At 45.4% G+C, this 22670-nt stretch overlaps 1 protein-coding gene across 2 annotated transcripts in view; it reads right to left on the reverse strand.

The window, feature by feature from the left end:
* The window catches only part of OSGEP (O-sialoglycoprotein endopeptidase), an 871251-nt gene that overhangs the window by 250230 nt on the left and 598351 nt on the right, over nt 1-22670 (reverse strand). For both annotated transcript variants that reach the window (XM_085611966.1, XM_085611965.1), the window contains one exon: nt 413-478. In XM_085611966.1, coding sequence (XP_085468092.1) covers nt 413-478 — 66 coding nt within the window. The remainder of the gene's footprint in view (nt 1-412; nt 479-22670) is intronic.

The raw sequence follows: 22670 nt of genomic DNA on the forward strand, positions 1-22670 counted from the left end.
AGACTTAGCCTGAAGGCTGCTCTCCACAGCTACCACTAGGATAGCTTTCTTAAAGGTTGTCTTAAACCTATCATCAATAGGAGTCGAATTGGACTGGTGCAAGGTGTCCCTATAACTAGGAACAGCATATGCCAGGCCAACTTCTCACAGATGTATTTTGCTAAGTTCTCCCTCAAAGGACATACTACATCCAACACCCTTCCAACAATGCACCACGAAAATGAAATTAACTAAAATCACCGAGCCTCACATCATAGTCGGGGGGTATGATGTGATATATATAGGATTACAATACAAAATCTTTGTAGCACTGCACTACCAAAGTTTCTCTTCAATTCATTTGCATGAAACTAGTCTCGCTCATCCACATGAAAGAAATTCATAAACAGACACAGTCCCCATCCCTGGTTACCTGCAGAGAAAAGCAGAGATCCTCTGGAGTACATTCTTGAGATGTCAACATTTTATAAGCTGCATCCTGCAAGAAAGAAGGGGAGAATTGAAGAAATGTAGCCATTGCAGACCAAATGAGAGATACTTGTGTTGAGCAAAATCTTCTGTTATTAATATCACCATGCTCTCAAGAAAACCAACTTGGAGTCGAATGGCTTTCAGAATTTTAGACCAGTTTCAAAACTCCAATTCTTGGGCAAAATATTTTAAGGAGCTGTTGCCTGACAGATCCTAAACCACTTTTTAATTACCATTTTAAAGTTATTTCCACTCTGAATTCCGTTTCAAAGTGAGAATGAAAACTGCCACCATTCAGGTACTTGAAAAACACCTTAAAACTATCGATGATTAAAACATAGGCCTCTTGGTACTTTTAGAACTCTCAGCAGCTTTTGATAATGTAGATCATCACTCATTCCTTCAGATATTAATTAACAACTGAAATAAAGGGAACCGTTTTGAGCTTGTTTTAATCCTTCCTCTCTTTAGGATTCCAATGCTTCAAAAGTGGACTCTATCATTTCCAGACAAATATAGTGTTTTACAAGCAACTATCCTTTCACTACTTCTGTTCAATTTACATATGAAATCACTAGCTACAATTATTCAAGCTGATTCTATCGCAGTTCATCAATATTAAATACACTCAGCTTTACTCTCTTATACCCTCATTATGAGTGGCCTTTTAATTCCTACAGGGTTGATAACGGCAGTTATGGCGATGTGGGAATTAGGAGATCTGCTATTTTAGCACAGATCGGTTTATTTTCAAAGAGAGGTTTCAGCGGTCATGGAAAATGAGGAATTACAGGGGGAGTTGGACCCAGAATTACAGATTCCCCTTTGAATGGCTAATTTCTAAGGGGATCTTTAAGGACCAACTAGTAATGGTGCAGATTTTCCACACCTATTACTGACACCCCCTGGGCCATTTTCCAGCCTACTCATAGTAAAGGCCGAAGTGTCTGTGCAGCATAATATGTGTCGAGCCCTTCCTATATAATCTAGAGAACAGAATGTCATTACTTGCTCTGAAATTGAACCCTCTAAAAGGGAGAATCCCTTCTGTTGTTCTCTATTACCCAGCCCAATCAAAAAGTGGCTGAATATTCTACACGGCAAAAGAAAATAGACACTTGAGAATGGGGGCTGGGATGCATATGTGTGCATGTGTGGTACATAACACAGGCATATGGTTTTCGACGAGGACACACAGGGCCTGGGGAGGCTGGAGAGGTGAGGACTGCAACTCTCAGACCAGAGGTGTGTATTGCTGAAATTTCTGAGGGATAGAGGGGGACACATATACACCACCAGGAGAGGGGCAGGAAATCCTCTGAGCACATCAAATGGTCCTTTAATTCTAGGAAGATACTGGTCAGTGGCCCCTGCTCATTGTCTGGGAGATGGTGGGACTGATAAGGCTGGCACTGTGGTTCAGCTATTCTTGATAGGGATTAAGGTGTCGGCCTTTAAATCTTTACAGGGCATATTTCAGAGGAGGCGGACAGCCGGAGTGATCCCCGATTACGCCACCGGCCTGTGTTGTGGGTCAGAATCAGAACTGAAGCCACTCCTGCTTTGGCAACTCTCCCTTTGACAAAGGGCAATGTAAAAAAGAAAACATGTCAAAGGAGCCAACACTCTCAACACAAATTTCAAAGGCAGGACACTAAAGCACATGTGTCTGGATTTGGAGCATGAGACCCATACTTGGCTCACCAGCACCATCATGTCAGGAGAGGGATGATCGTCAAGATGTGTTACTGCTGAAACCAAGGCTGGAAACCGAGGTCTGCCAGTCTACTTGCTGGGTGAAAGTCGGGACCACTTGCCCTTAGCCTGGAGCACCAGCCTTCCGCCTTCCTGCCACGAGCAGTGTGCCTTGTGGGGAGGGCAACGTCTGCAGTCTCCCTTTCTGCCAAGACCAGTGGGCCCTGTGAGGAAGAGAAAGAGTACCTGGAGGGAATGTGTAGGGATCCTGTTGAGTGGATGCTGGTGAGCAAATTGTGAGACGTCGGTACCGTTGCAGATGTTCTGGCCGCCTACCCAATTGTGCCAAGTGGGTGACCCCCCCCCCCCTTGTATGGGGCAACTGTGAAATTCGGTACATGTATGTGCCAAGCCCGTTGACCCTTGTGTGTCAGAAGGGGGACCCACCGTGAACGTCAGGCTGTCCACCCATGTGTGTGCCAGAATAACCCCCTCTCAAGTGTGCCGGGAATGGGGAGCAACAGGGAAGGCAGGGCCATTCCCTGGGTGCGAGCAGAAGTGGGTGACACCACATCTGTCTGGAAGGGGGCCACTGTGGAGCCAGGACAGTTGCCCTGACTCGTTATGCCAAGGGAACGGCTGGGAACACCAATCACTTGAAGTCAAGCAGGGACGTCGGACATCCTCACCCAGAGACTAAGGAGGCTGATACAACATCAGGGAAAGACCGCAAGAAGTCGTAGGCATTCAGCGTTTGAAGGCCAGAGTCTGTGTAGGAGTGCCCCAGTCCTCTGGAGTTGCCAGCTCCCATCAGGCAAAACTGTTTGAGGCTGTCAGGAGATGTGAGAGAAATTAGCAGCCAAGCGCTGCTGACTTAACTATTAAGGCCAAATATAAACTTTGTTTGCTGGGGGGCTAGCTGTGGCCGTATCTGGGAGTTGCGTCCAGTATCGAATGAGGAATAACAGGTCCCACTCGACAGGCCAGAGAGACTCTGTGTTTGAGTCCAGGACGAAGCAAGCATGCTGAATTTAAGAGGCTGTCGAGGTTTTTTCTTTATTAGTATGCTGATACTATGCATGTTACATTTTTTTTCATCAAAGCAACCATCTTATTGTGGTTACGTTTGCACTTTCAGTTGTGAACCTTTGTATGAGTTACACATACGTTCTCCTGCAGATCCTAGGACTGCTCAACTCAAGCTACAACAGAGTCAAGTGATGAACATAGTAGTACTTGACCTAGTTACTCAGGAATCATAGTAGGTCAGGGCCAGAGACGACATGATTAAAAGGCCTTGACCCCCCTACTGTTGAGCACAGTAACTCTTCTTACCGTGTAGCCCTTTGAAAGGGGCTCTGACAATCATATTCAACAATATCAAGCAAATTGACAACACCTTTATTAACATAAGCATGTTGAATGATGCAAAAACTAAGTTCAATCAAAACATAAATGGTTAATTCAACTAAAATCACTGATATAGGCTTTACAAAAATAAATCTTCATTCCCTATTTCCCAAATATTCCAGTTATCCAAGACCATTTGGCACTCTAGCTTAAGCCAATGTCATTATGAATCTTGTATAATTCCCTTATACTACTCTAAATATGGTCTACTTGTTCATGGATACGGAGGGAGATGTTGGGGAGGGGAGTGTAAAATCCTGCCCTGATATTTTGTAATAGCACTGTTTTCTGGGCGTTCATCCGATCATTTATCAGATCTAAAGAAACGGCTGTGGTATTAGCTACTTTTTCCAATATTTGAACATTGTGTCTTGTCTCTCTGATGGCCATAGCTCGTAAACAAAACGGAGAAAAATGTGTTAATTTTAGAGACCTCATGGTGCACCTGCTGCAGTTGAGGGGGTGAATGTCAAGAGAATAGAAGGCAGGGACAACATACCCGGCATAACAGACACCAACTCAGTTTCATGGCAGCCAGGGATGGGCTTTTTTTGCCACTGATTTAATGTGCATACTCCTTTCCATATCAGTACTTGAGGAACAGCATGCTGGTGGGAAAGGAAAAAAATGTTCAGTACCCGGTAAGCATCTGTTAGTGGCATATAATGCTGTAGATTCACATGCGGTGCATAATCCTGCCATCTAGCGTTGGACTTGGATAAGTGCAAGTTGTTTTTCTTTGAAGAATTCTTCTGGAGTCACAAGGTAGTGTGACTTCACCTCTTGCTTGTATTTAGCATGGTCATATACTCCATTATTAGATTGCTTTTTTTGCACGACAGCTAAGGATGACTAGCAGAGCGACACAGGAAAGAGAGAGGGCTAAGCAAGACCTGGAACACCCTCCCCATCCTCCTACGGCAGACCCAGGACCTGCTTATCTTCAGAAAACTCCTCAAGACCTGGCTATTCAAGCAGTAGCAGCACCCCCCCCCCCCACCCCCCAGCGCCTTGAGACCCTCACGGGTAAGTAGTGCGCTTTACAAATGATTGATTGAGTGAAGAGAATTAGAAAGCGATGATAACTGCAAACAGCCGCCAGAGGCATCCGTGGAGGAGGGTGTGTGCATGTGACTGTACAGCACTACATGCCACAGACAGATGCTTACAGATTCAGTAAAATTCCCAGTTAAAGGCATGTGGGGTTGTAGATACACATGCTGTGCATAGACTGTAAAGCACTCCTCCCCTAAACGGTGGTTAGCCTGTGGATGTTGCAGAAGACTGAAGAAAGATACGTAATTTAGTCTGACCAACATTTGCTGGTTGGTGGGCTAATATGTCTACAAAGTAGTGCTTTGTGAAAGTGTGTGGCGTAGACCAAGTAGTTTTCAAATGTCAGCTATTGGGATGTTCCCAAGGAAGGCCATTAAGATTCCTTTATTTTGGGTGGAATAGGCCCTAGGAGGAACAGGCAAAACTTTGCGCAACAGGTTTAGATGCATTTAACTATCCGTATGGCTATGCCTGATTTCAATAAGCCCCTGCCTTTATTTGGTTTAGAAAGAGCAACAAAAAGTTGCTGGGTTTTTCGAAATCGGTTTGTTCTATCTATATAGTACATTAAAACTTGTTTGAGGTCTATGTTATGAAGAGCCCTTTCTGCAAAGAAGAGATACTTTAGGAAGAAATCTAAGGCTGGTATAAAGGACCACCCTATCTCTATGAACCTGAAAGAAAGGTTCTTTCAAAGTTAAAGCCTTGAGCTCACTAACAAGCCTTAGTGATGTGATCTGTACTAGAAAGGATTAGGTTACTTAACCTGTAAGCATCTGTACTTGGCTTGTAGTGCTGTAGATTCAAATGCTTTGCATAAGTCCGCCATCTAGTGTTGGGCTCCGATGATTACAAGTTGTTTTTGTTCCAAGACGCTTTCTTTGAGTCACGAGGCTTTGTGACGACTTCTCTTGGGAATACTGCGCATGGTCATCTACAGATTGTTTTGCTGTAGGTAGGTAGTTGAGAATGTAAAGAATGCTGTGTATATGAACATTGAGATGGCCATGCGTTGGTATAAGATAAAGTATATAAACTGCACAAGATTTTGGGAAGGAGGGATAGCGCATGGTAATCCACAGCACTACATGCCAAGAACAGATGCTTACAGGGTAAGTAACAATCAGTTTGAGGCATGTGTGCTCTAGATAAACATGCTTTGCATAGACTGTAAAGCAGCCCCTCTCCCTAGGTAGTAGTTAACTTGTGGGGGTGGCAGTAGTCTGAAAAAGAGTCTTACGTACTGCCTGACCAACACTGGCTTGTTGGTGTGAAAATACATCCACACAATAATGTTTTGTGAAGGTGTGTGGAGTAGACCATGTTGCTGCTTTGCAAATATCAGCAATATGACTGTTTCCTAAAAAGAAGCCATAGCATCTCCAATTTTCCTAGTGGAGTGCGCTTTTGGTGTAACAAGTAAGTTATTTCACCTCTGCATAGCATGTCTGTATGCACTTAACTATCCACCTTGAAATGGTTGATTTAGAAATTACTTTTCTTAAATGAGGGGATGCAAAGGCAACAAACAATTGTTTCGTTTTTCTAAATGCTTTAGTCCTGTCAATGTAATATATTAATTCCCTTTTTACAACTAAAGTGTGTACTGCTCTTTCTGCAAATGTGTAAAGTTGTGGGAACAACACAGGTAAATAAATGGAGTTATTAATATGAAAACTGGAAACTACTTTTTGTAGAAATTCAGTGTTAGTTCTAAGCACTACTCTATCTTAGTGTAGTTGAAAGAAAGACTCTTCTAAGGTTAATGCCTAAATTTCACTAACTCTTCTAAGAGAAGTAATGGCAATTAAAAAAGCAAGTTTGCATGAAAGATAATGCAATTGACAAGAATGTAATGGTTCAAAAGGAGGACCCATTAATCTTGTTAGGACAATGTTCAAATTCCATGCTGGGGCAGCTGGAAGTCTTGGGGGAATTATTCTTTTAAGTCCCTCCATGAAAGCTTTTATAACAGGAATTTTAAACACTGATACATGTTGTCTATTCTGGAGGTATGCGGCAATAGCTGCAAGATGTAATCTTATAGAAGTATAAGCTAATCCAGCAGTTTGTAAATGCAATAGGTATAAAATAATTGTTTGTACCTTTGCTTGATTAGGATTAATGTTTTGTTTGCGCCAGAATATAACAAAACGTTTCCATTTTGCTGCATAACATTGCCTTGTAGTTGGTTTACGAGCTTCTTCAAGAATGTTCATACAATCTTGAGGCAAATTTAATATCCAAACTCCAAGACTTCAGGAGCCAAATTGGAAGATTAATTTCTTTGGGATTGGGATGTTTAGAGACAGTTCTATGAGTGTTGAGAACCATGGCTGTCGAGCCCATGGGGTGCTATTAGTATCATGGTAAACGATGCTTGCCTGAATTTCCTGACCACTAATGGAAGAGGTGGAAATGCGTATGCAAATATCCGTGGCCTGTTCATCCATAGAGCATTGCCTTTGGAGTGATGGTGGTGATATCTGCTAGCAAAGTGTGGGCATTTCACATTTTCTTTACTTGCAAACAGGTCTATCTCTGGAAATCTCCATTTTTGAAAGTATGGTTGAAGAACATTGGGGTGAAATTCCCATTCATGGACTTGTTGTTGTGACCTGCTCAGAAAGTCTGCAATCCGATTGCTTGTTCCCGGGACATGTTATGCTAATATATGAATGTTGTGGTGTATTGCTAACTTCCATATTTTCTGAGGAAAGTGAGATAATTTGAGAAAGTGTACCCCCTTGTTTTTGTAAATGATACATTTTTGTCACATTGTCTGTTCGAATAAGGACAACTTAGTGTTATAGGTGAATTAGGAAGACTTTGATCGCTAGATGAACAAGTTGCAGCTCTAGGTGAGTGATATGGAGATTTTTGTGTTTGGAATCCCATAGTCCCTGAATAGTAAGGTTGTGGAGATGTGCTCCCATTCTGTTTGAGATGCATCTGTTAGGGTTCTTTGTGGAACTGGGTCTAAAAATGACCACCCTTTATATAGATTTTGTGGATTCCACCATTGCAGAGAGTGATGCGTGCAGCTATTTTCCAACACTAGATCGTGAAGTTGATCCAGTGACTGAGTCCACTGCTGAGAGACACATTGTTGTAGAGGTCTCATTTTGAGTCTGGCATGTGGGACTATGTAAATACAAGATGCCATCATGCCTAAGAGTCTGAGAAATATTTTAGCTGGATTGTGAGTTCCTGTTTGAATCTGTCTGTGTTTGGGGATGCTAATGCTAGATTTGTATTGAACGTGGCCCCTAGAAATGCTTGAGATGTAGATAAGTTTTTTGTAGGTTGACAGTGAACCCTAGTCAGCTAGGGTGTTGGAGTGTTTTGTTTGCAATGTATGAATGTATTTGCTTTGATTAGCTAGTCGTCTAGATAAAGAAAGACATGAATGGTTGAAAACGACCCCCAACTGGTGTTTGGTGTTGTGGGGGAAAGGTACGGGAGTCATTGTTTATTGTTGGTATGTGAGGAACGTGTATTGTTCCCTCTGCCTTTTCCTTTAAAATTGTTACCTCTGTAGAAGGTCTTCATGGTTGAGGTGTATCCTTGGGTTTTATACTGTGAACCAGAGGTATCTGTGGAAACTGTCCTTCCCCTTGTTTTGGGCCTACGAAAGGAACGTTATAGGTGTTTGTTTGTAGAGCTCCCATTGATTTAGCTACCTCTGTGTGCTTTTTCATTTTTTCCAAGGACTGTGTCCACTTGGGGGCCAACGAGATGTTCCTTGTCAAATGGGAGGTTCAATATAGTTTGTTGTACCTCAGGTTTGAAACCTGACACCCTTAACCATGTATGTCTTCTTATTAGGACACTAGTATTTATAGTCCTAGTAGCAGTGTTGGCTGCATCTAATGCACATTTAATAGAGTTGTTGGTGAAAGCTTTGCCTTCATTAACAATCTCTTGACCTCCTCTGGGAGAAGCTGGAGAAAGCCCTCCATTTCGTCCCAGTGGGCCCTGTTGTACCTTGCGAGTATGCTTGGCTATTAGTTATACGCCAATGATTTGCTGCTTGTGGCGCAACTCTTTTACCAGAAGCATCTTTAAGTTTGGATTCCTTTTCTGGTGGTGGTGCTTTTCCTGTTGTTTGAGAGTTAGCCCTATTACTATCATTGGATTCTATAAAGAGTCAGGAGTTAATTGACCTCTAATAAAAATAAGGTCTGAAGGTGGTGGTCTGTATTTTTTATCAATGCGATAACATTATTATTCTAGCTTTAACTGGCTGTTTGAAAATGTCATCTGCATGAAGTGTCATACCTTTAAAAAGTGGTAAGTATTGTGCCCCTCATTGTGTATTAGAAAAAGTTTCAAAGAGGAAATCCTACTCTATCGAGTCCTTATGTAAAGGTACCTGATGGAAATTGGCTGCTCTGGCTATAAGATCCTGATAGCAGATGCATTATCAGGTGATGATGGACGGCTGTGTCAAGATGAGGATCAATATTATAATCCTCCCAAGGATCCCTTAGTTGTGCGTCATCTGGGATGTCTTGATCCTCATCTATTGTTGACTGAGGAGACATTACCAGCTTCAGACAATTGGGGAGAGGAGTTGGCCTAACGGCTACGGTGGTTGACTTCAAATTTGGAGAACCGGGTTCGAGTCTCGGCAATGACACTGAACATCCTGTGATTCTGGGCAAATCACTTAATCTCCCCATGCCTAACAAAAAAAAACAATTTTGTGTCCTCATATAATGCAACTGGTGCAATTTAAAGCGCTCCGATACCCAATACCTTCGGGTCAAGTTCGCGCTAAATAAAACTCTGTAAAATAAATAAATAAATACATAAAAATTGTGGGGAGTGAGGTCGTGGAGTGGGTGGTGGAGGTGTTCATTGTGGTACAGGTGAAAAAGGAATGGACTAGTTGCAGCATCCTTTCTTTTCTTCTTTAGGAGTTGAACAGGAATACCCTATACCGCCTCAAAACCCAGCTGCTTCTTAGGAGCTTGTTGCTTTGGCAGCTTTACCATAATTTTCTTTGTTCCAGGCTGAATTTGAAGTGTTTTTTGTTTCGGATCGAGCTTTTGGTGAAATGTATTGAGGATTGGCTCCGGGGAAGATTTCAGACCAAAAACAAAGCATTTCGGTGGAGGAAGCTTTGTTTTTGATGGAGGAAGATTGGGTTCTGACAGACCAAGTCTTTTTTTCGGTGCCGAGACCGAAGAGTAAGATGATTTAGTCTCGGATGGAAGGAATGCAGAAGCTCCATCTTTAGGCAGAACTTGCCGAGCCGAAGGGCGAGGGTTTCGAGTCATGTTTTCGGTGCACACCATGGCTTGTGTGCAGTGGCAGCCCACGAGCAGTTCTCAGCGGAGACGGAGGATGTGGATTTCGGAGCAGGGGTAGAAGTACCCACAGTACGTTATTTTGTGCTGGCTGAAGAGTGTCTGAGTACTCTTCCGACTGAGACACTGAATCTGAGTCATGTGTGGAAAGAGATTCTTCTTGTGCCACAGAAACATCTTCCTTCTCTTGTCGACCGAAGACTTTGATGACAACGTCCATTTGTTTCCGCTGCATCTCTTGCGTCTAGCCCTTCAATCTCGAAGAGTCTTTTTAGACCGAAAAGACTTGCAGGCCTCACAGCTGTCCTCTCAATGCTCGGGCACGAGAAATAAGTTGCAAACAGGATGTTGGTAGGTGTGAGGGTATTTGGAGTGGCACTTGGGCCAGAAAGGGAATGGTGTGCATTCCATTAGCAGGTCATTCTCGATCTCGTTCGAAATGGAGAAGTGTTGCCCAGCCAGGCCTGGCCCGTAGGCCAAAGAGACAAGTCGAAAACCCGCTACAAAATCTAGTATGAGATTTATACTATACCGTTCAAAACAATACCGCTGAGCAATGTTCCCTCTAATTATTTTCCTCTGTGTGCGGCAGAGTAAGGTCTCTGTGCGCTGCACCCAAAGCTATGTGCGCCAAGAACCTGACCACGCGTGTAGACCAAGGCTTTGAGTGGGATGAAAATACTCAGGGATCTTTCAAAGGGGCGTAACCAATGCAATTAAGGGTGTGGCTTTAAAGCAATTACGCTAAAAATATGTGCATCGCATAGTGCGCCACCCTATTGATATTTTGTTGCTTCTGTCATTGCATCCAGATATATAATACAAGTAACATTACACCTACAAGAAGCCAAGACTATTGTCTTTGTCAATGGTTGTTTTTTGCATCAAGTTGTATATAATATTGAAAATGCTTCCGCTCTTGTGGTTGGGGTTGTGGCTTAATGCTCGAGCTGTCAGTTTAGGAGATGGGTTTTTAGTTTCGGGTCAGCCTAACATCCTTTGATTCTGGGCAAATCAATTAAAATCCCCATGCATACAAAAAAAATATAATAATAAATCATGTAAAGCGCTCCAATACTTTTGGGTTGCGTTCGCACTATATAAAAACTTGCTGCATTTCTTTTCTAAATGCGGGGTAGAAACCATAACAGATGGAGAAAGAATGAGGGAAATAGAGGGAAAGAGAAAGAGAGGGCAGAAAGGAAGAATTAAATATAGGAAATATGAAAAGAAGGAAGAAACTGCGACAAGAAGGAGAGGTCAATATAAGGATGGATACAAAGGTGAAAGGTTTGAGAGATGGAAGAATAAAGTTATATTTGCATGGGTGGGTGCACGTAAGAATGGATTGAAGGATGAATGTTTGGATAGATGGATGGAAACCTGGATGGAAGGGTGAAAGGATGGGTGATTGATAAAAGGTGGGTGAAATGATGGATGGATGGATGGATGGAATGGTAAAGGAAGGATGGATGGATTCGATGAAAAGACAGAAGGATGGGAGCATGAATAGACAGGTGAAATGGACGCTGGATGAAAGGCTTAAAGGGTGGAGAGATTAATAGATAGGAGGGATGAAAGGACCTCTTCTAGGGATGACACAGTGTAATTTCTGATATTTATAGGTTTCCCTGGTCATCACAGCGTGATTTTGCTCGCAAAAAGTGACACTCATTGTCGTTGAAATGTCACTCAAATATACTAAAATTAGGAAAATGTCACACAGCAATCTGACACCTTGGCAGCTATGTACATGGACGTTGAAAGTGAATTATGTGGGCATTTGTGAAAGTATTCCTGTTAATCACAGCGCCCGTCATGCGCTGCAATTAACAGGAATACTTTCACAAATGCCAACAATCAGCTCGCAGCTTCTCTCTATTGAGAAAAGACATGCACCAAGTCCAGAACCACGACGTGTGCTTTACACTCGTGCTTTTGGACTTGCTGCAGTTGTAATGGATCCTGGCTGCGGCTGATTGTGGGCCTTTCACAGACACGAGGGCTAGCAGCGCCCAGGGAAACAAACACCCAGCCTGGTTCCCACCGCACACATGCCCAGCCCGGGTTTATCAGCGAGCAGCGTCTGTACAGCGAGACCTGAGGTACATGTTCACAAAAACAAAACTTGAACTCTCATTGTAAAGTACCAGGACTGACGAAGTGGCACAGAGCTTGATATTCTATCTCTGGAAGGCGTTTCTTTGTAGGGTTTCCAGGGGAATCTTAGCAGAATGTTACCAGGACACCATGGCCTTCATCCAACAGCCTAATGCATTCTGGGAGAAGTAGTGTTGGCCAGTGCATGATTTGTAAAAAAAAAAAAAAAAAAGGAAGAAGAGGACATTGCCCGAGTCCTATTCCTTCTCTGCCCGTCCCCGAACGTCCACGAAAGCAAGCCAAGCCTTATCTGAATGCCTTTGTACGCCCCCAAAATAGTGCCACTGGGCCTTTGTGAAAGGATTCCTGTTAATCCCAGCGCTCGTCATGCACTGCAATTAACAGGAATATTTTCACAATGGCCCACAATCAGCACCCAGCTGCGCTGTATTTAGAAAAGAAATGAAGCAAGTCCAAACGCACGATGTGTAAAGCACACGTCGTGCTGTTGGACTTGATGCATGTCTTTTCTCAATAGAGCGCGGCTGGGTGCTGATTGTGGGCATTTGTGAAGGTGATTGTGGGCATTTGTGAAAGTATACCTGTTACTTGACGGGCGCTGGGATTAACAGGAATCCTTTCACAAAGGCCTCAGGCAACCAGTAAATTGCCGTTTTTCACCGCTCGCGTTTTAAACGTGGGCGGCGGCGAGAATGTGTGCGTGCTGCACATGGGAAACTGCGCGCTCGGTGCCTTAAAGGTGCGCGGGCGCTCAGGCGCGCACATTAGAGGGAACATAGCCGCTGAGATATATATATATATCCTGGACCGAAGGGAACTGGAGGGCAAGATACCACATCCAAACCTGTTGGCGGACAAAAACACTATCTGAAGATGGCGTTGGTGACCATGTGCAGTATTCCCAAGAGGAGGAGGAGTCCCACAGCGTTGTGACTCGAAAAAAACTTCTTGGAACAAAAACAACTTGTAATCATCCGAGCCCAACACTAGATGGCAGACTTATGAAAAGCATGTGTATCTACAGCACACATGCCTTGAACAGGTACCTTTCAAGTAAGAAACTGTAAGGGACATGACTGGAGGAGCTCGAACAGGGGACCTACAAGTCTTGTGAGAACAATCTTAAGATTCCACACTGGGGCCGGAGGCACCCGGGGAGCAATGACTCATTTCACCCCCACCATTAAGTTTTTGATGATTGGAATCCTGAAGAGCGACACATGTTGCATATTTTGGCAAAAATGCAGCCACAACTGCCAGGTGTAGCTGAATGGAGGTGAAGACTAGATCACATGTTTTGAGGTTCAGGAGGTAACAAACTATGTTCTGATCTGTGGATGCCGGGGGGGGGGGGGGGGGGTCAATGTAGTTTGAAAGGCAGTAGCAGACAAATATTTTCCATTTGGCAGCATAGCAGGCGCAAGCAGTTGGCCTGCGCGCTTTAAGAATATTCATACATTCTGGAGGTACATTGAGGTTCTGGGGGTCAGGGTGTCTGATTTCTCCACGGTTCTTCGTTACGAAGGTCTTGTCTCTTGGGGAGCCTCTCATGCGAAGCCACCAAAAGTTTGAGGAGTGGTGAACTAGGGTTGCCTGGCCCAGGTGGGGGCCACAAGTATGGGGGTGAGGGAGGTCTGCTGTAGCTTCCGAACCACAAATGGAATGAGGGGGAGAGGTGGAAAAGCGTAGGCAAATTTCCCTGACCAGTTCATCCATGGTGCATTGCCCATGAACTTGGGTGTGGGAATCTGATGGTGAAGTTTGAGTATCTTGTGTTTTCTGAGGTGGCGAAGAGGTCCACATCCTGAAACCCCCATCACTGGTAGAAGTGAAAAAGGACTGCCAGGTGGAGTTTCCACTTGTGGACTTGTTGCGGCAAAATTACTGTCCACTCCCGGGAGGTATTCTGCCAACAGGTGGATTCTGCGGTGGAGTGCCCAACACCAGATGGACTGAGCTAACAGAGAAAGCTGTGGGGAGTGGTTGCCCCCTGCTTCTGAATGTAATACATGGCTGTCATGTTGTCTGTCTGCATGAGGAATACCTTGCCCACTATGTGGGGGAAGGAAGGCCTTGAAGGCTAGATGGACAGCTACCAGCTATTAGCTCCATCAGACCCCCTGTGGTCCTGGAAAGACCAGTCTTGTAGGTGCGCCCCCGCAGCAACCACTGAGGGATGCGTCTGTTCTGATGGTGATCTGTGGAGCTGGGATGAGAAAAGGCCGCCCGCAACAAGTTGTTGGTGTTTCACCACTGCAAAGAGCAATGAGTGCGGGGACAAGTCACTGCTTCGGGTGGCTCCCTTGGGGGAGCTACATTTGCCTCTATATTTGGCGTCATTTTCAAGATAGGGATCCATGAAGTAGCCCCTTGTGGGAGTTGGTTGGGCAAGCAGACGTTAAAATGTTGCGGAGGCTTCAGGGGACATGGTCTTGGAGTCTCTGCGATATGTGGAGTGGTGAAAGGACCCCCGTTAGGAAGGATTCAGGAGGGCGCCTATGGCTTACCCCGTTTCCGAATCCTTTTTTAATTTCCAACAGCAGCTCATCAAACTGAGGCCCAAAGAGATGTTATCCATTAAATGGCAGGTTGAGGAGATGATGTTGAACACCCAGCTTGAAGCCGGAGACACAGAGCCAGGCATGCCTGCAGAGGAGGAGACTAAAGTTAATCCCCCAAGCAACAGTGTCAGCAGCATCTAGGGAGCACCTGAGGGTTGTGTTGGAAATTAGTCTGCCATCTGTGACCAACTCACAACCCCTTTTACAGTCCTCCTCAGGGAGGTGTTGGAGGAGCTCCTCCATTTCGTCCCAGTGGGCCAGGTCATATCTAGAGAGCACACCAATGGAATTTCCGATGAGCCTGAGAGTGGAAGATTGTACCATGACTTCTTTACCAGCCCATGTCTATCCTTTTACTGTCTGATGGAGATGCATCGCCAGTGCCCTGAGCATTTACCCTCTTACGAGGGAGAATGAACCAATACGGAATCTGATAGCAACTGGCCTCTAATATAGATAGGGTCTGAAGTGGATGCTTTGTATTTTTGTCAAGCTGTGGGGCAATAACCTGGGCTTTGACCGGACCCTTGAAAATACCAGGGGCTGGCTTGAGAGTCTCCTTCAGCATAAGCAGATACTGCATGGAGTGATGAGCTGAAGAAAGAGTCAAAGAGAAAGTCCCGCTGGAGGGGCTCTTTATGGATCTCCACTTGTGGTAAGCAGCAGCCCTACCTAGAACCCCATGGAAGGAAGAGGTGTCATCTGGCAGGGAAGGTCAGGCAGGATAGAGGTCAGGATCACTACCCGTAGGCTGATCTACATCCTAGGAATCTCAAGGGTCTCCCTGTGGGAGAACATCGTAAGTGCACCCCACAGAGTGTCCACCTGTCAGAATGTGGTTACCCCTGTGGAGTGTAAGACAGTGGATCAAGTAAAGGAGCGGGAAGATGATGGACGGGGGTAAGGTGAGGGTGGGGGTCTGGGTGGGGTGAAAGAGGGAGAAGGCAGCCCAGCGTGAGGTGGCTTTAGCCGGTTTCGTTCACAGATTTGAATGAGGAGGGGGTTCCAGAGCTTCTTCAAAGCGGAGCTCTCTCTTAGGAGGCAGAGGATCCGACATCGCATGCTGTTTTAGTATGCGGCCCGTTTAGGGATAGATGACAATTTGCTTATCGGACATAGAGCTGCTACTGCAACTTCTGGAGGACCGGTTTGTGGACTGGTCATACAGAGTCGAGTGTTTCGGCGTCAGCACTGACTTGTGCTATGAAGCTGACAGTTTCAGATCCGGCAGTCGGGGGGCTGTGCCGAGCTGTGAGGTTGCGGCGCAACTGCATCAGTTTCAGGATTTTTTCAGCGCCGAGCCGATGCTGGGCGTGGTGTCTGAAATTCACAGACTGTGCTGAACATGGCCTGAAGGTAGCGGCGGCCCAGAAGCCTGTCTCTGTGGGTCCAGAGCGGATGAATGCCCCATGTGTGGTAAAAGCTTGGAGCGATGTTTAGGGGAGGAGGAGCTGTACTCACAACCTGTAGAGCCAGAGCTCCTTTGGCAAGAAAGCCTCCTCGTAGGTAGCCAAAGGCACAGGATGGTGTTCTCCTTCGAGTTCCTGGGTGCTAAAGAGGTCTGGAGTATTGTAAGGAAGAATTATGTTACTTACCTTGTAAACATCTGTTAATGGCATGTAGTGCTGTAGATTCACTTGCTATGCATACTCTTGCCATTTAGTGTTGGATCCAGATGTGTGCAAGTTGTTATTCTTCGAAGAAGTCTTTCGGGTCACAAGAGTAAGTGATAATGCGCATGGGCATCGACTCCACTGTTAGATTGTTTTCCCGCAGGCGGGTGAGAATTGAGCGTAATGTAAGTGTAGTAGAGAGATGTTCATGTGCAGCAACATAAGTAAAAGAAACTGCAATGCCCACAGGTGTACGGTGAGGAGGGTGGGCGCATGAAAATCTACATGACTAGATGCAACGAACAGATGCTTTAGGGTAAGCAATATCTGTTCGAGGCATATGTAGCTGTAGATACATATTCTTTGCATGGACTGTAAAGCAGTGCTTCCCAAAGCGCTGGCTAACCTGTGGGTGTTAAAGTCATTTGAAAGAGTGAATGTAGCACTGCCTGTCCTACATTAGCTTGTTGGCGTGCTAGAACATCCATACAATAATGCTTTGTGAAGGTGTGTGGTATGGACCATGTAGCTGCTGTGCAAAATGTCAACTAATGGAATATTTCACAGGAAGGCAATAGAAGCCACTAGTTTACGAGTTGAGTGTACTCTAGGGGGTGTTGGTAAAGTTCTTTTGGCTTTAATGTAACAAGTTTGAATACATTTAACTATTCATCTGGCTATTCCTGATGTGGATATAGGCTTTCCTTTTGTGTGGTGCTGAGAGGTGAACAAAAAGATGTTTTGGTTTCCTAAAGGTTTTTGTTCTGTCAATGTAGTACATGGTGGCTCTTTTGACATCCAAAGAATGTAAAGCCCTTGCAACTGAGAGGGTTGTGGGAAGAAAACTGTCAACTCAATTGTCTGGTTGAGATGAAAGTGTGATACAACCTATTGGAGGAATTCTAGGTTAGTGCGAAAGACCACTCTGTCTCTGTGGAGCTGGAAGAATGATTCTTCTAAGGTTAATGCCTGGAGCTCACTAATGTGTATAAGTGATTTGATGGCAATAAGAAATGTTAACTTCCATATTAGAAATTGGAGGGGGCAGTTGTGTAAGGGTTCGAATGGAGGACCCGTGAGTCTTGTGAGAACAAGGTTAAGATTCCATATGTCAGGTCTCACCAGGGAAGAGCCCGGATCCCTGCGTGAACACTTACATTCGGAAGAAGCTCAAATGAAATGGTTACTTACCAGTAGGAGTAGTTTTGCAGCTTGAAGAATTTTCTGGATTCACATGCTGTGCATTATTCCGCCATCTAGTGGTTGGGTCCGGAATTGTCTTTGTGTTCTTTTTTGTTGTTGTTTTGGTGCCAGGAAAGTCCCTTGTGTGACGTCAGACTGTATCCTGGAGGTTGACGTGCGTGGTAGCCATCTTCGGATTCTTTTTTCTGTTTACTTATGTCTTGTATCCTCAAGATAGTTTTGATGAAATACTGATGTAGTCCTTTGCTTCCCCACCAGTTTTTCCCTTTTAGGGGAGGCTAGGTGGGTCGCATGTGAATACAGAAAATTCTTCAAGCTGCAGAACTACTCCTACTGGTAAGTAACCATTTTGTTTTGCAGGGTGAATCCTTTTCTGGATTCACATGCGGTGCATTAGATTATGAAGCGGTTTCTCCCGTGTCTAGGAGGCTGTGGTGAAAGGAAGACTTTGCAAACAGGCGTTGAAGCACCTTCTGTCCAATTTGAGCTTCCTTATTCATTTGTATATCCACACAATAATGTTTTGTAAAAGTGTGTGGCGATGCCCATGTTGCTGCTGCACAAATGGAATCACGGGGTACATTGGCCATGAATGCCAGCGTTGCTCCTTTCGTTCTAGTGGAGTGAGCTGTTGGTTGTATTGTTAGTTCCTTTTTGGCATTGGCATAACATAATTGGATAGCTTGTACTATCCATCTTGCAATAGTTGTCCTTGTGACAGCTGATCCTGTGTTGGTATGTGTGTGAGCAACGAACAACTGTTTATTTTTCCTGATTTGTTCTGTTTTTTGCAAATAATACAATAAAGCCCTCCTTACAACCAGAGTATGGAGGCCTTTTTCTGCCTTAGTCTTTCGGTCCTTGAAGAAAACTGGCAGGAGAATGTATTTGTATTTGTATTTGTATTTGTATCTGGGTTTTGTATCGCGCCAACTCACCGACAGGTCTCAAAGCGCTACTGACCAAGTACAGAACAAAGATGGAGGAGATAGAAGGTAACGGGTCTAGCAATTTGTTAATGAAGTGGGAACGCGTTCTTGAAGAGTAGAGTCTTCAAGGCCTTCCGGAAGCGGAGGAGATTGGGCTCTCTACGAAGAGCCTCTGGCAGCTTATTCCAGTTGATGGGGGCCTGTACTGAGAACGATCTGCCTCCTTTGGTCGTCAGCTTAAAGCGTGGTTGAGACAATACGAAAGAGCCCGACGATCGCAAGACGCGTTTGGGTTCGTGGAGCTCGAGCCTTTCCTTTATATAGGTTGGCGCCTGTCCATGTAATGCTTTATGGCAGATGCACATGCTTTTGAACTCCACTCTCTGCTGCATGGGTAGCCAATGTAATCGATGGAGCAAGGGGGAGGCATGGGTCCTCCTTGGAACTCCAAAGACCAGGCGTGCTGCGTCGTTTAGAATGACCTGGAGACGGCTGATGGAATACTTCGGAAGGCCGAGGTACAGCACATTTCCATAGTCAATTCTAGACACTATTGTGGCTGACACGATGGTTTGCAGCATATTTCTCGAGAGCAGGGGGGCAAGTTTGCGTAGTTGCCTGATTAAGTTAGTGCAGCAGCCAACTACAGCAGAGACTTGATTAGCCATTGAGAGATCTTGATCGATTTTCATCCCAAGACTCTTGACATTGGGGCAGGATTTAGGGGCAGGGCCTAGCTCTTGGGGCCAGTATAGATCACTCCAAGGGGACACAGCAGTTGAGACAACCAGGACTTCTGTTTTATCCGGATTGATTTTCAACAGATTAGACGACATCCAATTCACTGTGAAGCGTAGGATGTCTTTGGCCTCTGATTGTGCCGATGAAGTGTTGTCGATGCTCAGCAGTAGCTGCGTATCGTCGGCATAGTTAAATACTTTGCACTTCATCTTAGCCAGCGACTCTACCAGTGGTTGCAAGTAGAGGTTGAATAGCAGTGGCGAAAGCGCTGACCCCTGCGGAACCCCACAAACTAACCTGCCCACCTCTGAGACCTGGTCTGCCAATTGGATCCTCTGCGTCCTTCCTGTTAGAAAGGCTGTGAACCATTTTAGCGCCTGTCCCCCTATCCCGAACCCGGCCAGCCTACCCAGGAGCAGTGCATGGCTGACAGTATCAAACGCTGCTGAAAGATCTAATAATATCAGCGCGCATGGCTTTTTACCGTCAGCCATGCACCTTAGCTCATCCAGTACCGACAGCATTACTAGCTCCGTGCTATGATGTGCGCGGAAACCTGCTTGCCGGTCGTGGAGAAGGTGGTGACATTCCAGGAAGGCTGACAAGGACTTAAGTACATGTTGTTCTAGTACTTTTGACAGGAATGGTAGCTGGGATATTGGCCTATAATTCTTCAGGCTAGATGGGTCGGCTCCCGGTTTTTTTATCAAGGGTCTGACACATGCCTCTTTAAAGGTGGATGGCAGAAGTCCAGTGGCTAATGAGGTGTTTAAAAGGTCTAAGATCTGATCCTCTAGAAGCGGTATTGCCATCCGAAGGGTGTCAGGCGGGCAGGGGTCCGCAGGGGAGCCAGATTTAGTGGACGCTACTAGTTTCCTCAGAATACTAAGGTCAATGTGGGGAAAGTCAGTAAAGTTAGGAGAGGGTGAGTCTGGGGGGGGAGGTTGTACGACAAGAGGGACTGGGTTGTTCTTCTTAATCTCAGACAGGATGGTCGCTACCTTACCCAAGAAGTACCCTTGAAAGGTGTCACAATCAATCTGGGTATCAGTCTTTTCCTCTTTCTTGCTTAACTCCTTCAGTATTTGAAAGGTCTCTCTCTGTATGTTGGTGGCATTCTTAATACGCGTCTCATACCCATAGCTTAGGGTCTATATACATAGCCTAGGGGATAGATTCGTTAGCCTTGAGGATAACTTGCCCTATAGTGAGGGTATTTCATAGAGCTGTGTTGAATTCAGGCCTGGTAGGCCTCAAACGGGAGAGACTCCATCTTTCTTTCTGCTCCGGCAGCTTGGGACCTTTCTAGAGGGAGGGGGATGTTTTAGTTATGAGGTGTTATTCGCTCGGAGAGAACCGGTTCAGGCCGGCCCTTATCGAAGGATTGTATTTTTCTTCATGCCGAAGACACTACATCAGGCCGGCTGGCTGGGAAAGTGTCCTTGGTACGGGGAGGTACAGGAATTTGGTGGGCGGCAGGTTTCGAGCTGGAAATTTCCATGAGGGAATGCACTTCTATATTAGTGAAAGTCTGAGTAAGATAAGGGCACTTGCTTCTAGACCATAGGCGGCATCTGGCCGTTAGCAGAAAAGCTATTACTTATTCCAGGGAAGACAGATGAAGAACTTGAATCTAAAGAGGAGAGAGTAGCCGATGGGGAAGAGGTTCCAGTGACTCGGAGAGGGAGAAGGGAGTAGACCCACAACTACAGAGGGGTGACTTCCAGGCGAAGCCGAGGCATAGACGAGAAGGGAACCTAGATGACCATTGAGCGCAGACTACATACAATTCAGGTGAAGTCGACCCCTTTTTCTTTGAAGTGTATAACTTAACCTTTTACTTTCCTTGCAGGTTATATATATGATGTATTTTGCAAATGTGCATGTGGCATTTAAATAAAGTATTTAGCTTGTTGTGAGCCAGCATGTGTTATGTGTCTTTACATAGAAGGATAGCTTAGTCTCTCAGTCAGAGCTAATGCAACAGGAACAGAGGTTAATCTTGGTCAGGTAAGTGATAACTGGATGAGGGGGAAATGAGCTCCTCAAACTAGAGAACAGGTTGTGCTCAACTAATAGTCTTTGTGTGGTCTGATATATGGTAATCCCGATTCCCCTGTCGTGTATTACGGTAATAATAGGATGAGCTCGTGCTAAGGCTGCCGTTTAGGTAGGAGATTCTGGGTCTGACTGAGGCCGCGAGACTGTGTATGTTGCTGCCGGATAGGTAGGAGATTCTGGGTCTGACTGAGGCCGCGAGACTGTGTGTGTTGCTGCCGGATAGGTAGGAGATTCTGGGTCTGACTGAGGCCGCGAGACTGTGTGTGTTGCTGCCGGATAGGTAGGAGATTCTGGGTCTGACTGAGGCCGCGAGACTGTGTGTGTTGCTGCCGGATAGGTAGGAGATTCTGGGTCTGACTGAGGCCGCGAGACTGTGTGTGTTGCTGCCGGATAGGTAGGAGATTCTGGGTCTGACTGAGGCCGCGAGACTGTGTGTGTTGCTGCCGGATAGGTAGGAGATTCTGGGTCTGACTGAGGCCGCGAGACTGTGTGTGTGTTGCTGCCGGATAGGTAGGAGATTCTGGGTCTGACTGAGGCCGCGAGACTGTGTGTGTTGCTGCCGGATAGGTAGGAGATTCTGGGTCTGACTGAGGCCGCGAGACTGTGTGTGTTGCTGCCGGATAGGTAGGAGATTCTAGGTCTGACTGAGGCCGCGAGACTGTGTGTGTGTTGCTGCCGGATAGGTAGGAGATTCTGGGTCTGACTGAGGCCGCGAGACTGTGGGTGCTGAGATTGCGAGGCTGTGAGGTCTTGATATATATATATAATAGGAATTCCCTGTCCTTAGGTGGTACATATATATATATGGTTATTTAGGTGTAAAAAGACCCTAGGGAGGGGGTAACGTTCTGTTTTGGGTCAGAAGGGCTCTGTAGAGCGGGTTCCACCCGATCCGAAAACCCAAGCAGAACATTTGGCGTCACGAACTGTTTACGAAACCTGTGTGCGTTGTGCTTGTCTTGTGTTTGCTTTCGGCGTGTGCGTGGTTGTCTTTGCGTTCTTTTTTTTTATATTTGCGTGTGTAGTTTTTTTTCTCTTTCTTTCTCTCTTCCTTTCTTTTCTCTGCGTTTCTTTTTCTTTCTTTTTCGCGATGTTTTCTAAGAAATCTAAATCTACTCTTAAATTGTCCGTTGATATTCCCGGATGGGATTCAACGCCTTATGGTGCCTTGGCCCGAGAGTGGGCTGACTCTACTGGTCTGAGTGAAAATTGGAACTCTTCTTTGGAGTCGGCGGAACCGGCTGACGTGATTACTTGTTTGCAGACGGCACCTGTATTGAAGGGTGAGGAGGTTCCCGCTTTGGGGCGCAGAGGTTGGGTTATTCTGTCTGCGTATCGGATTCTGCATGAGAGGTTGCTGAAATTGCAGGTCTCTCTTAAGGATGTGGAATCACACTTTGTTGAGATTCAAAATTCTAATACTTTATTGCGGTGCCAAAATAAGTTGCTTTCTGACAAACTTGACACTTACCAAACGGTTGCCGAAAGGGCGGC

Source organism: Triturus cristatus, chromosome 6 (assembly GCF_964204655.1).
Source record: "Triturus cristatus chromosome 6, aTriCri1.1, whole genome shotgun sequence".
Taxonomy (NCBI): Eukaryota; Metazoa; Chordata; class Amphibia; order Caudata; family Salamandridae; genus Triturus; species Triturus cristatus.